The 12,187-nt window shown below is 42.5% G+C and overlaps 1 protein-coding gene across 4 annotated transcripts in view; it reads right to left on the bottom strand.

The window, feature by feature from the left end:
* Positions 1 to 5,740, bottom strand: part of mtss1la (MTSS I-BAR domain containing 2a) — a 30,195-nt gene extending 24,455 nt beyond the window's left edge. For 3 of the 4 annotated variants that reach the window (XM_042496273.1, XM_042496272.1, XM_042496270.1), the window contains exons 1-3: positions 5,172 to 5,740; positions 1,783 to 1,844; positions 1,594 to 1,667 (exon numbers count right to left, since the gene is read on the bottom strand). In XM_042496273.1, coding sequence (XP_042352207.1) covers positions 1,594 to 1,667; positions 1,783 to 1,844; positions 5,172 to 5,576 — 541 coding nt within the window. In that variant the 5' untranslated portion in view covers positions 5,577 to 5,740. The remainder of the gene's footprint in view (positions 1 to 1,593; positions 1,668 to 1,782; positions 1,845 to 5,171) is intronic. The other variant, XM_042496271.1, reaches the window with a different exon arrangement.
* Between the last annotated feature and the right edge of the window lie 6,447 nt (positions 5,741 to 12,187).

A 12,187-nucleotide genomic window follows, 5' to 3' on the forward strand; every position in this document is an offset into this window, starting at 1 on the left:
AATTGTGTTTGCCTGTGTGTGTGTATGTCAGGAGCCTTTGCAGCGCTCGTCCGGGTTTTTTTGACCTACATACCGCTCTCGACGATCAACTCCAAAGAAATCTGTGTTAATCAGCTGCCTCTCTGGCCAGCCTGTCAGCTGCCACTAGCGGGGTGACAAAGCAGATCAGCAGACCTCATTAAGACTGAAGAAACAATAAGCTCAGATTTTCACTTCTGTGAGCCCCCCCCCCCCCCAGAGCTGCCCCCACCTTGGCCATCTTAAGTCCCAGACACACCAAACCGACATCAAAGAACTAGCAGCGACAAAGGCCGACTGTTGCGTTGTCTTCACATTGTCTCAGCCAAAAAGTTGTACTTGAACACATCACAAACGCGTCAGCCAATAACCAACCAGCATGTATGTTCTGTGCCTGCATGAAAGGAAATAACGCTCCACAGCAGCAGGTGGAAGTTGTCTGTAATTTTCATTCAAAAAGGGAAACCAAAAGACCAACAGGACAGATTCAAGATGCTACTTAGCCAGTTAGCACATTAACAACACAACCCGATGTTGCTTTACATTCCTTACTCCCATTTCTTTTCTCGTGGAACGACTTTAACTGTCAATCAGAGCGACTCTTTGGACTTTTCAGGTCTGAGGCCGATCAAACAAGCATCGGACCCCTTCAGCATGGTTGTTTCTAAACATTTTGCTAAATACGATAATGTTTATTGCATTTTATTACCCTTTTTAACTGAAAATTATGTCCCTAAAGGAATACTTTGTGAACATATGCTTTATCTAATAATGTTTCAGTCTGATTTCAGTCATTTAAACAAAATGTATTTAGTGGACTGAAAAGGTTAGGGATTATATTATCCTAGTAGGCTGCCAAAAGTTTAACTTGTATGTACAAAATAACAGTTTATATTATAGAATTAAAAATAGAAAAAAAACATTTCTTCTTTGTACTATACTATACTGCAATGCAAAATATGGCAATACTATGCTGTATGATTTTTTTCTCCCACCCTCAGGTGACAGACGCTTACTGACAGCCTGACTCAGACCTACAGTCGACCGTGCGCTTGGTGTGTCAAACCCCTCAAAGTCAGACCTGTGTCTTGGGTGGGCAACAGTAAACTACCCACTACTAGTCCAATTTGTGCTGCAAATTCATGTCTAAAAAGTAATTTAAAGCTTTAAAGCTTTGTCTATCTATGGTATTTTCTCTATGTGGTAAAATTTGCTTGTAGGTTTACAAGATGTGTGACAGGCACAATCACATATTTAAAATCATAAAAATGTGTCTAGTTGTGCTTCACCGGATGTCGCAACCTTTAGTTCCACAAAAACTTAGGGTGCAGACAATACTGTACTCCTAAGAGGTACACAACACAAAATATTACTGTGGTAAAGCCAAGCCATAATGTAGAGTTAGACAAGCATGTGAAAATTTACACCAAGACACAAAACAAATTTGTGTGCAACAGTCCATAAAGACAACAAAACAATGTGTTAAAAAAAGATATTTTTATCTTTTTTCCACCACTTCTTCCAGAGTCTTAACTCCGTTTAAAGGTTCGTATTAATAGAAACCCCCCTCCTTACCTCTAGAGTTGGTAGCCATGTCTGCCACCTTCTGAAAGGCATCTAAAAAGGCCACTGCTGCCAGAATCGTGGTCCTGTAAACAAATTGGCACATGTTCACTGCACCATGACTGCATAAAAAGTCTGTACATATTACATAAGAGCTTTATTTCCTCAAGTTTTTTACCATTCACTTGAACCAGCTCTTACCTGAGTTGAGAGTGTAGTTTTGTGGCCTTGGCACTGAAGTCTTCCCACACAGGGTAAGAACTCTTGATAAGAGAGCGGAAAAGAAAAGAGTCAAACAAATATCTCGCCAAGGACATTTAAGTGCACTGACTTCACAAACACACACATGCACACATGCACACATGCACACACACAAACACACACACACACACACACACACACACACACACACACACACACACACACAAACTGTATGCACACGTTTCAGAAGACATAATGTTTTCTTCAACAGGATAGAATCTGTATTTTCTCCTTGATTTCTTCCCATAATAGATCTGAAAGGAGGTTGCAATAACTCTAAGGGAGCTTGGTGTGTTACCTCAGGGTTAAAAACAGGTTGGAGTATCAGCACCGTGCTTTGACTTGTCTTTAAAAAGGTCAACGTGATCTCTCAGTGCACACTTCCCTCATTCTCAGCTGGTTTCTGTGTTTAGATGTCTTTTGCACATGTATGATCTGCATAAGCTCTCATATCATGACTGTTTATATGCACCGGGCAGGTAGTGCGGCTGGTCTTTGAGAAATCTGGATTAGATTTACCCCAGGATCATCACACGCTGCCTTGAGCTGTAAGAGCAGAAGCCAAACATAAAACACATTCAAGGCTAGATCCCATTAGAGAAAGAGCTTGAGCCCTGGAGAAAGGAGAGGAAGGGCATAACCCCCATGTGCACCCTTTGATGGAGACGAGCCAAAAGAGGCCGCGCATTCTGACTATATATAGTCAGTTTGCAATCTGGAAAGTGTCTTGCTCTTCATCACTTCTGGTGTAACCTCCCATTCTGGAAATGATGGCCGTTTAACTCCCGACTTCTCACTGCCTCAGAAAGTGATTTAAGGAGCTCTCAACCCTAACAAAAATGTTTGCCATGATCCTCTGAGCCTCGCTGTCTGCACTTGACTCCAACAGGTGTCTAATTAGCTTGTGTGGCCTGTGACTCCCAGGGGCAGGAGGGATGCGCTGCCAAGACAGCTGAGGGAGGTGGGTGAAGAAGCGGGCAAAGAAGGGGGACATGTAGAGAAGCAGGGGAGGGGAGATTTCTCTCGTCAGCCACACCTCGCAGCTCCGAGGCGGGGGGGAGACAAACACAGGGAGGGTGAAGAAGGAGGCTCTTCTTCCAATGCCTCTTCATGCACTGGAGGGTGAGGTCAAAACCTTCATCCTCTGATCGACAGCAGTGCTCAAAGACATTTCTAAAGGTGGTTGCTTTCCCACACATAAGACGGTGTGAAGTCCCAACCCATTCAACATCCGTTGCTGACCTTATTCTTGTTTGCTGATGTAATCCAGCTGAATCATTTGATTCCTTTTCACCCTCTTCCTCCTCTTCTACCACCTCCTACTCGTTCACTTCTTTTCCTGTAGCTTCGTCAGACAGTTATATAACCAACAGGTGCTGCTTGTATCAAGACATTCTGTCTGTGCAGTCTATTAAGGGGCATTTTTAAGCTCTCTGTCATGTATACACTATAACATTGTTCCCAATCAGCGAGATCAGCACAGGAAAGCTGTGCTGCTGCGTTGCTCCCGGGGGGTAAAGCTGCTCTGACAGCCAGGCGGCAGGAATGAGGTCAGATGTCTGTCTCAGACAGTGGACATGGGACGCTGTGCTGACTAAGGGCTTCAGTCTCATTCATCTGCACTGCTTATCAATACACAGACTGCCCCTTTATAAGAGCCCCCCTGTCTCTCTCTCCCTCTCTGGCCCTGAGCATGAACACACCACAAATATATGAAACCGAACCAGCCCTGCCAAAGGCCGAGAGCTGATTTCATTGGAAGCTGACAAACGAGGGCCCATAAATAGGCTGTCCGAGAGGCAGCACAGGCCCCGTGAGCCAGCGATCAATAAGAAATCTGTTAGGTGGAAAGTGGCGCCTGATGCTCGACTTATTCACTGCTGTTATCACTTTGTAGCCTGAGCGTCCTCTACAATGAGACTGTGAGCTGCCACCGGGCCGCCTGATGAATATGTTCACACTTTCCATCTGTTGTGGTGAACAACAACAGACCACCCTGACTCAACTTCCTTGACTTGACCCCCCTCCCCCAAGACACACACACACACACACACACACACACACACACACAAACACACACTTTGCATGCATTTTAAAGAAAATAGGAGACATCTAAATCAAGCTTAATACTCAGAAACCTGGAATGACATCAGTTTTCTTGTGTTGCATCCAGACTCCTTTAACATGCATTAAACCTTTGAAACCTGAGCAAATTGGATTGATTTGCCTTGAAAAGATGGCCAAAAAGGCACTGAGCAACTATGGTAAGAAATGTCCCAAAAATAACAAGAAATTAGGAAAAGGTGACAAGAAAATATCCTGAAAATTAGCTTAAAAGAGAGAGATGGAGAAAAGTTATTAGAAGTTAATGATCATTTTAGAAAAATAGGTAAAAATATCCACAACATTACTATTATTATTGTTGTTGTTATTACAAATGTTACGAATTATTTTATCTCAATATCTACATTTTTTAGAATTTTTATCTATTTTTCTTTTCTTTTTTTGCCACATTTTTAGAGAATTATCTTGTTAATTATAACTTGTAACTTCACATGTTTTTGAAAGACATCAAGCCAGTTTTCTCATGTTTCAAAGACTTAAGAAATCATTTGAAGCTACGCTGAGAGGCAGAGAGCTCATGTTTTACACAAATAACATTCAACATTCAACTCAGTTAGTGTGGTAGGACTTAAAATGCGTATTGAACTCCATATCGCTAAAGTAGAGATTTCCTGCCACAAGGCCAAACACCAAAACGCACAATCAATAACCTTTCACTGCTGCTTCTTTCCAAGAGGTTAATTTGTTTCTAAGCATCATTCTGTATCTGACATTTAATCTAGGAAACCTTGGAGGCTGAAATGGAGTTGTTTCAGGTCAAATGGCACCCAAGAAAATTTCCTCAGTGCACAAAATGAAAATGATCCCCAACATTTTGTTGCTCTTTCCCCTGGCTTATGCTATCCAGAATATGACTGTGCTTTTTGATTCTAGTCATAGTGAGGTGAATGACCCCTGAGCCATAAAGCCACCACCAAATAGTTTGTTCATTTTAGTTTGATTTAGCAATTAATACATGGTGTACATGGTAAAATTATACAGTTAAATGTAGTATAACCAGTGCTTGAGCAGACCTGCTGCACATTATGCAAATAACACAAAGGGAAACATGTTTCATCCTCTCAATTTGTCCTACAGCGATATTTCCAGTGGGGGAGGACCCGGTATAAGAGACAAAGGCAATAAAAAAAAATATGCGTCTGATCAGCAACCGTGCAACCACAAAGGTCAAATAATACCCATGTCTACTTTAATTTGTGTGTTACCTTCATGTCGTTCACGATGGCCTGGAATAATCCACCCAGCGCTCCACACTCCTTCTCCACCGACTCCATGGTGTCAAAAACAAAACAAAAACAGCTCGTAGAAGACAAAATAATCTGATTTAAATGTCCGCTTTCACTCAACGGACATGGAGATCTTTGTTTTTGTTCATCCACCCTTCGTTGTCCTCTCCTACGACGTAGCCAGCAGCGGAGAGGATGCGAAGCCGCAAAAGCCCACAGCCAGCAGCCTGCGGAGCGCACAGACAAAAAGAAATGTGCTGCTGCTCGGAGGCACCGGGGGGCCGCCGCTCGCTCCGCCGCCGCCGCTTCACGCCGCTCGGACGCTCGGGATAGATGGAGCGCTTTGTCCGGGTGAACTACAGCCGGAAAACGTGGAGGGCACATGCACTGTGGCTCCTCATGATCGCAACACAATTGTGGGGAGGAGGGTAAGGAGGAGGAGGAGGGGGCACAGGGATCGGTCGCAGGTCTGGGACGCGGGGACGCGCTCCGTTGTTAGCGGCGGAGCAGATGTCTCAGAGCTGGAGTCTCCCGTAATACGATCCATGGGAATGGGAAGGGGGCTGGTCAGGTTTTTTTTTTTTTTTTCTTCGCGTTGAGTAGGAGAGGAGGAGGAGGGGTCAAGGAGGAACACCCCCTCCTTTCCTCCCTCCTCCCCTCCTTCAACCCCCATGCAAACAAAAGTGAAGCCCTGTCTTCGCGCTGAACAATTGATTGAGATGCAAAGCAGGATTTCCTCGGTTTCTTGTGTGTATTCACGCACGCGTCTGTTAATGATCATTTGTAGACCTCTGAGAGTGGCTCTTAGTTGTTTTCAGGAAACAGTGGGCTAGCATGTGGGCCGTAATCACCTCACTGTGCATCAGGGTCTACTGAATAAGCATGACAAAAGAAAGATGATGCTAATTCAACACAATATTAGCTCCTGTGACTTAAAGAATAGTTTTGGGGAATATGTTTGGTTTTTTTTTTTTTTTTTTTTTTTTTGCTTTCTTGTCCAGTTGGATAAGAGTATTGAAACTGTTCTCATATGGTCTCAAACCATACACTGATCAGTGGAAGTAGACTTTAGAGTAAAAAAAAACTGCACTTTGTGTCCATATGCATTTCTCTTTCAATCAGGCTACATGTCCTCGTTGTAGTGTCCCCGGGTTTGAATTTGACTGGCGGCCCTTTGCTGCATGTCATCCCCGTTTCCTGTTATCTCTCCAGCTTTCCTACCTAATAAAGGCCATAAAAGCCCCCAAAATATCTTAAAAAAAGAAAGAAAAAAGAATAAATTGTGGTCAGTTAAAAAAAAATCACCTACCGTACAGTCGTCATAAATGTTGACATTAAGTCAACAATTCTGTTTTTTGTTTGTTTGTTTGTTTGTTTGTTTTTGCACCAGGGTGTAAACATGTTTATTTTTGCTGTAAAGGTGGGCATTTTAACATGGCTGTCTATGAGGATCTACTCTGTTTTGGAGCCAGCCTCAACTGGTCATCAGAGGAGCTGCAGGTTTGGGCACTAATGTATTGGCTTCATTTTTCAGCCTTGGAGGTTCCCAGTTGAGCTGTACTGACAGTGTGGATGTGTACGTTAGCAATAAATGACGAGCATTGTGGAAACTCCAGTTTTACTGTTGCAGTGAGTTTTTGATTATTGTCTTCTTCCACGTTCTTTAAAATAACCAAGAAATACAGACCTATGCTGTTACATAACAGGGCAAGCTGAGACCTCCAGGGCTGCATAAATTAAGCAAACATGGAAGTGTTAATTGCAGTTCCTCTAATAGCCATTTGAGGCTGGCTCCAGCTACACGAAGACAAACTAACCACTTGCTTCAGCTTTGTATTTACTATACAGCTTGTCATGAAAAAAAAAATCTTTCCAGCTAACTCTGGACAACAATGAAAATAAGCATTTCCCCAAAAATGTCAAACTACTCATTTTAAATCATATCATTTGTGGAAATAAGACTTGACAGAAAGCATAAATAAGCAAGTTTAACTTGGTACTTTAGAAAAATAAGGCAGTAGATTTATATCAGGTTAATTAGATGTTTAACAATCTACCATAACCCATCACATTCAGCCTGACAGGGAGAGTTAGAGGCCACCAGAGTGTAATGTGTTTTAAAACCACATCATCACTGGTGTGTTATGGGGTGGCTACAAGGAACTGGGGTCACCCTACAGCAGTCCTGATAAACATCCTGTCAGTTTATAACCCTGCACATCTGCCACACACACCTTCTCTCTTGCCTGTCTGCTTCTTTTGTTTGCGGGAGAGCATCTACCCCACTGGGCAGACCTCCTTGTTAAACATGGTTCAGTCCAGCCAAAAGCTGCAGCCCACGTCAGCAGACAGACCGACCGACCCTGGAGAGGAAAATCTTGCCATAATTCCATGAGATTACTTTTTATCAATCGTGAGTCTCTTTTACCACATCATTTCCTCTGCTTTCACTCCCTTTGGGTCATGTCAGTCGAGTTTGCTTACAAAGCAATAACATGATCGGCGTTATAGCGTGTAATAATATCCTTTATACCTCTTACACAGAAGAAAAACATGACTTCTACTGTGGGTATTTATAGAGCAACCAGATACCAATGTCCTGTCCTGAGAGCAAGACTTTTAAACAAGAGTAGAGTCATAAACACGAGTACTGTTGGAACAAAGGGAATCACACAAAAAACACAAAATCATACTGTTTTTTTAATTAAGTTGTGGTGACTTGGTTAGGAGCTATGTCTGGTTTGGTATCTTACCCTTCTGCCCACGTGGACAGACATGAGGTAGAGAGGCTGGGACTGGAGCCCAGTCCCTGCGCTCTCACCACAGCATTCACTGGCATCTCTGAGAAAACAGCAATAAAACAGAAAATATCCCCAACACAGATGCTGACATTCCTCACCACCACCATCAACCGCCCTCCCCTGGAAAAAAAAAAACTCGATTCTATTCTCTGCCATACCACTGATGCATGTGCGTCTGCAAGAGTTTCCTTAATTCAGCAAGGATGGGTTTTAGTAAGGGAAAAATGTGATGGTTTCTGTTTCTCCTCGCTCTCCCAGTAAGGTTTCACAACTGAAAGCAATCATCAGCCTTAAACACATCAAGCTGGGAGGACTCAGAAGATTTTGAAGGCTTATATAACCGACTTTAAGGGCTTTGACTTCTGCGCACATTTTCATCCATTGTGCGATAATGCTTGTTTATTTTTCAGCCTGTGTTCCACCTCATTCTTATAAGGACGACAATAAATCATTTCATTAGCCGCAGCCACACAATGTAAGCAATCTGGAGTTTACTCAGCTTGTAGATAAGTTATTGAAATGTGGTAGGTGTTATATTGTAGCACTCACTTACGTAAGGTTACGAATTTGGAACTTTAAAGCAAACGCCTGTTTAGTTTTCTAATCTTGTTTCAGTTCGCTTCCTGCTTCTTCTGGATGGCATTTCGGGTTCCCTTTAACCTTGACCCGGCCACAGAGGCAGCTCTCCTCGATACAAAAAGGGAAACACAGGCTTTGTGATATACTGTGACCTCTCACCTCAGAGTCAGGTCCTACCCATGATTCAGCTGGAGGTCTTGTCTGGTTCATTGCCCGTGGTGAAGGGTAACATTCAAGGAGTTTTGATCTCCCTCGATGAAGTCACTGCTAAGGTCACCACTGAGGTCTTGCATCCACTTGACCATAAAATCTATCAGGATTTATCATCTGTAGTTGAGTCTGTTCAGACTGTTACGCAAGTCATCATATGGTTAGGTCACCTGTAGGGACACGTAAGGACTCACATGTATATAAACAAGCTTCGGGTTTTCCTTACAAAGACAAGATCAGCGTTAAAGAAAAATAAGAAACTGGTCATACAGACGGGCAGCAGAGATTGTACAACGTGTTTGAGAAATTCCTGTGGGTGTTTTGATACTGTGTTTTTTCCACTATGAAAGCTCATGTCACCATTGGAATCCATTTTAACAGAATGAATTCAAGCTGCTGTTTTCCTTCTGAGGGGAAAACATTTAGCAGCCACCTTTCAAGTCTGCAGGGGGTGAGCGTTTGATACTTAAAAGAAGGATTTTAGGTGGAGCATTCACAGCCTTATATAGTCTGCTTCTGGCATCATGTTGACTGTCTTCTTTCTGCCCCCTGCTTTTACAGTCTTTGAGGGGAGTTGATCTAAATGTTGACATTCTCATCTGATTTGTCCTCAATTGCTACCACATAAGTTCACAATAATAAGTTTTATGAGTATCAGTGAGTGATTCGAGGACTCTTTTTGCCCTTAAGGAAGATCTACAGGCAAAACTCAGAACTCAAACAAAGTACTTCCACCTCATCTGTTTCCATTTAGTCTGTATTTTATGATTGATGGACATTAGTCAGCGATGAGGCAGTAAATAATAGTGCTCTTTATAGTCAAGATATCCTACAGTATTATTTCTGTATCAGAGAGAGTTAACACAATTTGAAGTAGAGTTGGTGCATCATTAATACATTCATCTAGCTTATTTTATACTACCTTTATTATTGAAAGTATAACCAATTATTCTACAGTTTATACTGATAATAATATTTTCTCCCTAACTTTTTTTTTTTTGATTTAAGACTTTCTGACTTTATTGTGCCCCCCTTCTGAAATCAAACCTACATAGCACGACATTCTGGGCCCTGTACATAAGCAGTCTCTGTGGGCCCCCAACCATCCTGATCCATGTCTCTGTCATACAATGCTTTGTTTTGTTTTCAGTTACTTTGCTTTCTGTCCATTCTTTTCTTTTTTGGAACACAAATGTCCCTGTCTTGGGGCAGAGATGTGAGTTTAGAGACAAATCCTAGTACAGGTGCGGACTAAACTATTTTGCGGGGTGAGAGGAGCCTCAGAGAGATTCAACTGTTTTTTATAAGATCAGTCTTTCAATGAGTTTATTCAGTCAATTAATTTAATTTTTCCTGACACTAACAATTTAGAGATAAAAAATTGCAAATAAAATCAAACCGGGCTCCCCCCAGGTTAACACTGTTAGCTCTATCAGCACTGTTGCCATTGTTAGCACTGTTTGCACTGTCAATTTCGACTCAGACTCTGAATTTTGTATGAAGATGATATTCCAAACATCATAAGTTTGCGTGCATTTTGCATTTGTCTCTCCCACATTGAAATCATCGTTTTACGTCTGAAAATCAACTTTTAGAAATATAAAACTTTGCCTACTTACAATAGATAATCTGTTGCCATATCTTATCAAGTGTTGTCACCTTTTTATATTTGGCAGAGCTGTTATTTTGTGGCAATACAGTTAGGTGTCTCAGAGGCGGGGCATTCTCATGGAGGTAGGAATCTCCAACATTTGCCATTTGAAGGTTGCCAGATGAGCTCTGTGGACGAAAAGGACTTAAAAACGTTACAGTTCAGCAGCAGAAATCTGACATGCAGAAGCTTTCCAGCAGCACCCAAACACAGCAATATAGAAAACAATTTCATAATGTGCTGATTAGATGTGCTGGAACTCTTCATAGCTGAGCTGCTGCCTTTATGACCCCTTGTAGTCTTTAACAAAACAACTAGAGTAACTGGTTGAGCAGCTGGCACCCATCGCTCCTTTGGGCCAGAGGATTTTGAGTTGGCTCTTCAGTGCCTCTCTGAACGTGACATACCACCACCCCATACATCAACACATCGCAGATGGACAGAAAGTTGTCCTGGGAGAGGGATCACAGTCTGTGGCATGCTCTCTTTGCTCTGCATATTCCACAGAAGTCTTCAAACAGGGAGGTGGATGGCTCATGAATGAGCTAATGTAAACTAAACTGCCCATTCTGGCTGAGATAGGCTCTCCCTCGGGCCCTCTGCAGCTCTTTCTGTCTGCTCTTCCTCTCCTTTCACCCACCCATCTTTTCTTGTCTGTCCTCCACTCCTTAGTCTTCCCTTTGTTACTACCCTCTCTTCCCCTGTGTTATCATTACTTCCTAAACCTCCCTATTTACTTCCTTTTCTCCCCCACCCATGTTCTCGTGCCCCCTTGGAGCTCAGAGAATTGCAGACCCAACAGCTCCATGTGAGCCTGTGGAATTTCCTTCATAGTTTTCCCTGCAGGTCCCTTTCTCCTCTTGCAGTATCCTACAGACACGTGTGCTTCTGTATACATCTCACAAAGATCAGGGAAGAGATAGAGACTAAAGCACGTGGAAAGACAGAAAAAGGTTTGAGGGGAGCAGAGTGAGCGAGTTAGACAGAGACGAAGACAGAAAACCCTCAGCTACAGTATGCCAGGGCCACGTGACTCACTTTTATTGCTTGACCTCCACACACACATTTGCCGAGCCCCCCCCCAACACACACACACACAAACAAACTGAGAGCCAGATACACAAACATAATAATACTGAAGCTGGAAAGCTATAAACACAAGTATTCATTCAGTGAAGCAAATAAATATAAAACATGTAAACATGCCAAGTTTGTGGGAAATGATTAAGCAGAATTTCCTCCCTTTAAATTGTGGAAAATATTTTTGGACTCGTTGAACATCTGTCAGCTCAAAAATATGCACAATTACGCTGCTGTTTCTTACTTCTGCTGTTTCACCTCCCATCCAGAGTATCTGTATTTTTAACAGCATCCATGACACATGTATGAGGAAGCGCAGACCTCTGGTAACTTGCCGCACAGCAGCAGCAGCAGATCCAAACTGAGATCTGGAACCAAGCAAACAGTCACATGGTGAACATCACGTACACAAATACCCTGCAATGATAAAATACAAATCTGTGTAAAGCCCACAACCAGACAGAGACAAGGACATTCAGCGCGTCAAAAGATCTTCTCTTGGTGGTAAAACTCCAATCAATTTCTCTCCGCTGAGCCCTCAGATCTGTTTATTTGATCTCCAGCAAGGACATGACAGCCACAATTATTTGGAGAATAAACACTCGCTGATGATGCTCTGTCAGTGTGGTTCATTTCAATTAAAACTTATTGGCTCGGATGGAAATAAAGTGAGT

Source organism: Plectropomus leopardus, chromosome 11, assembly GCF_008729295.1.
Source record: "Plectropomus leopardus isolate mb chromosome 11, YSFRI_Pleo_2.0, whole genome shotgun sequence".
In the NCBI taxonomy this organism is placed as follows: Eukaryota; Metazoa; Chordata; class Actinopteri; order Perciformes; family Serranidae; genus Plectropomus; species Plectropomus leopardus.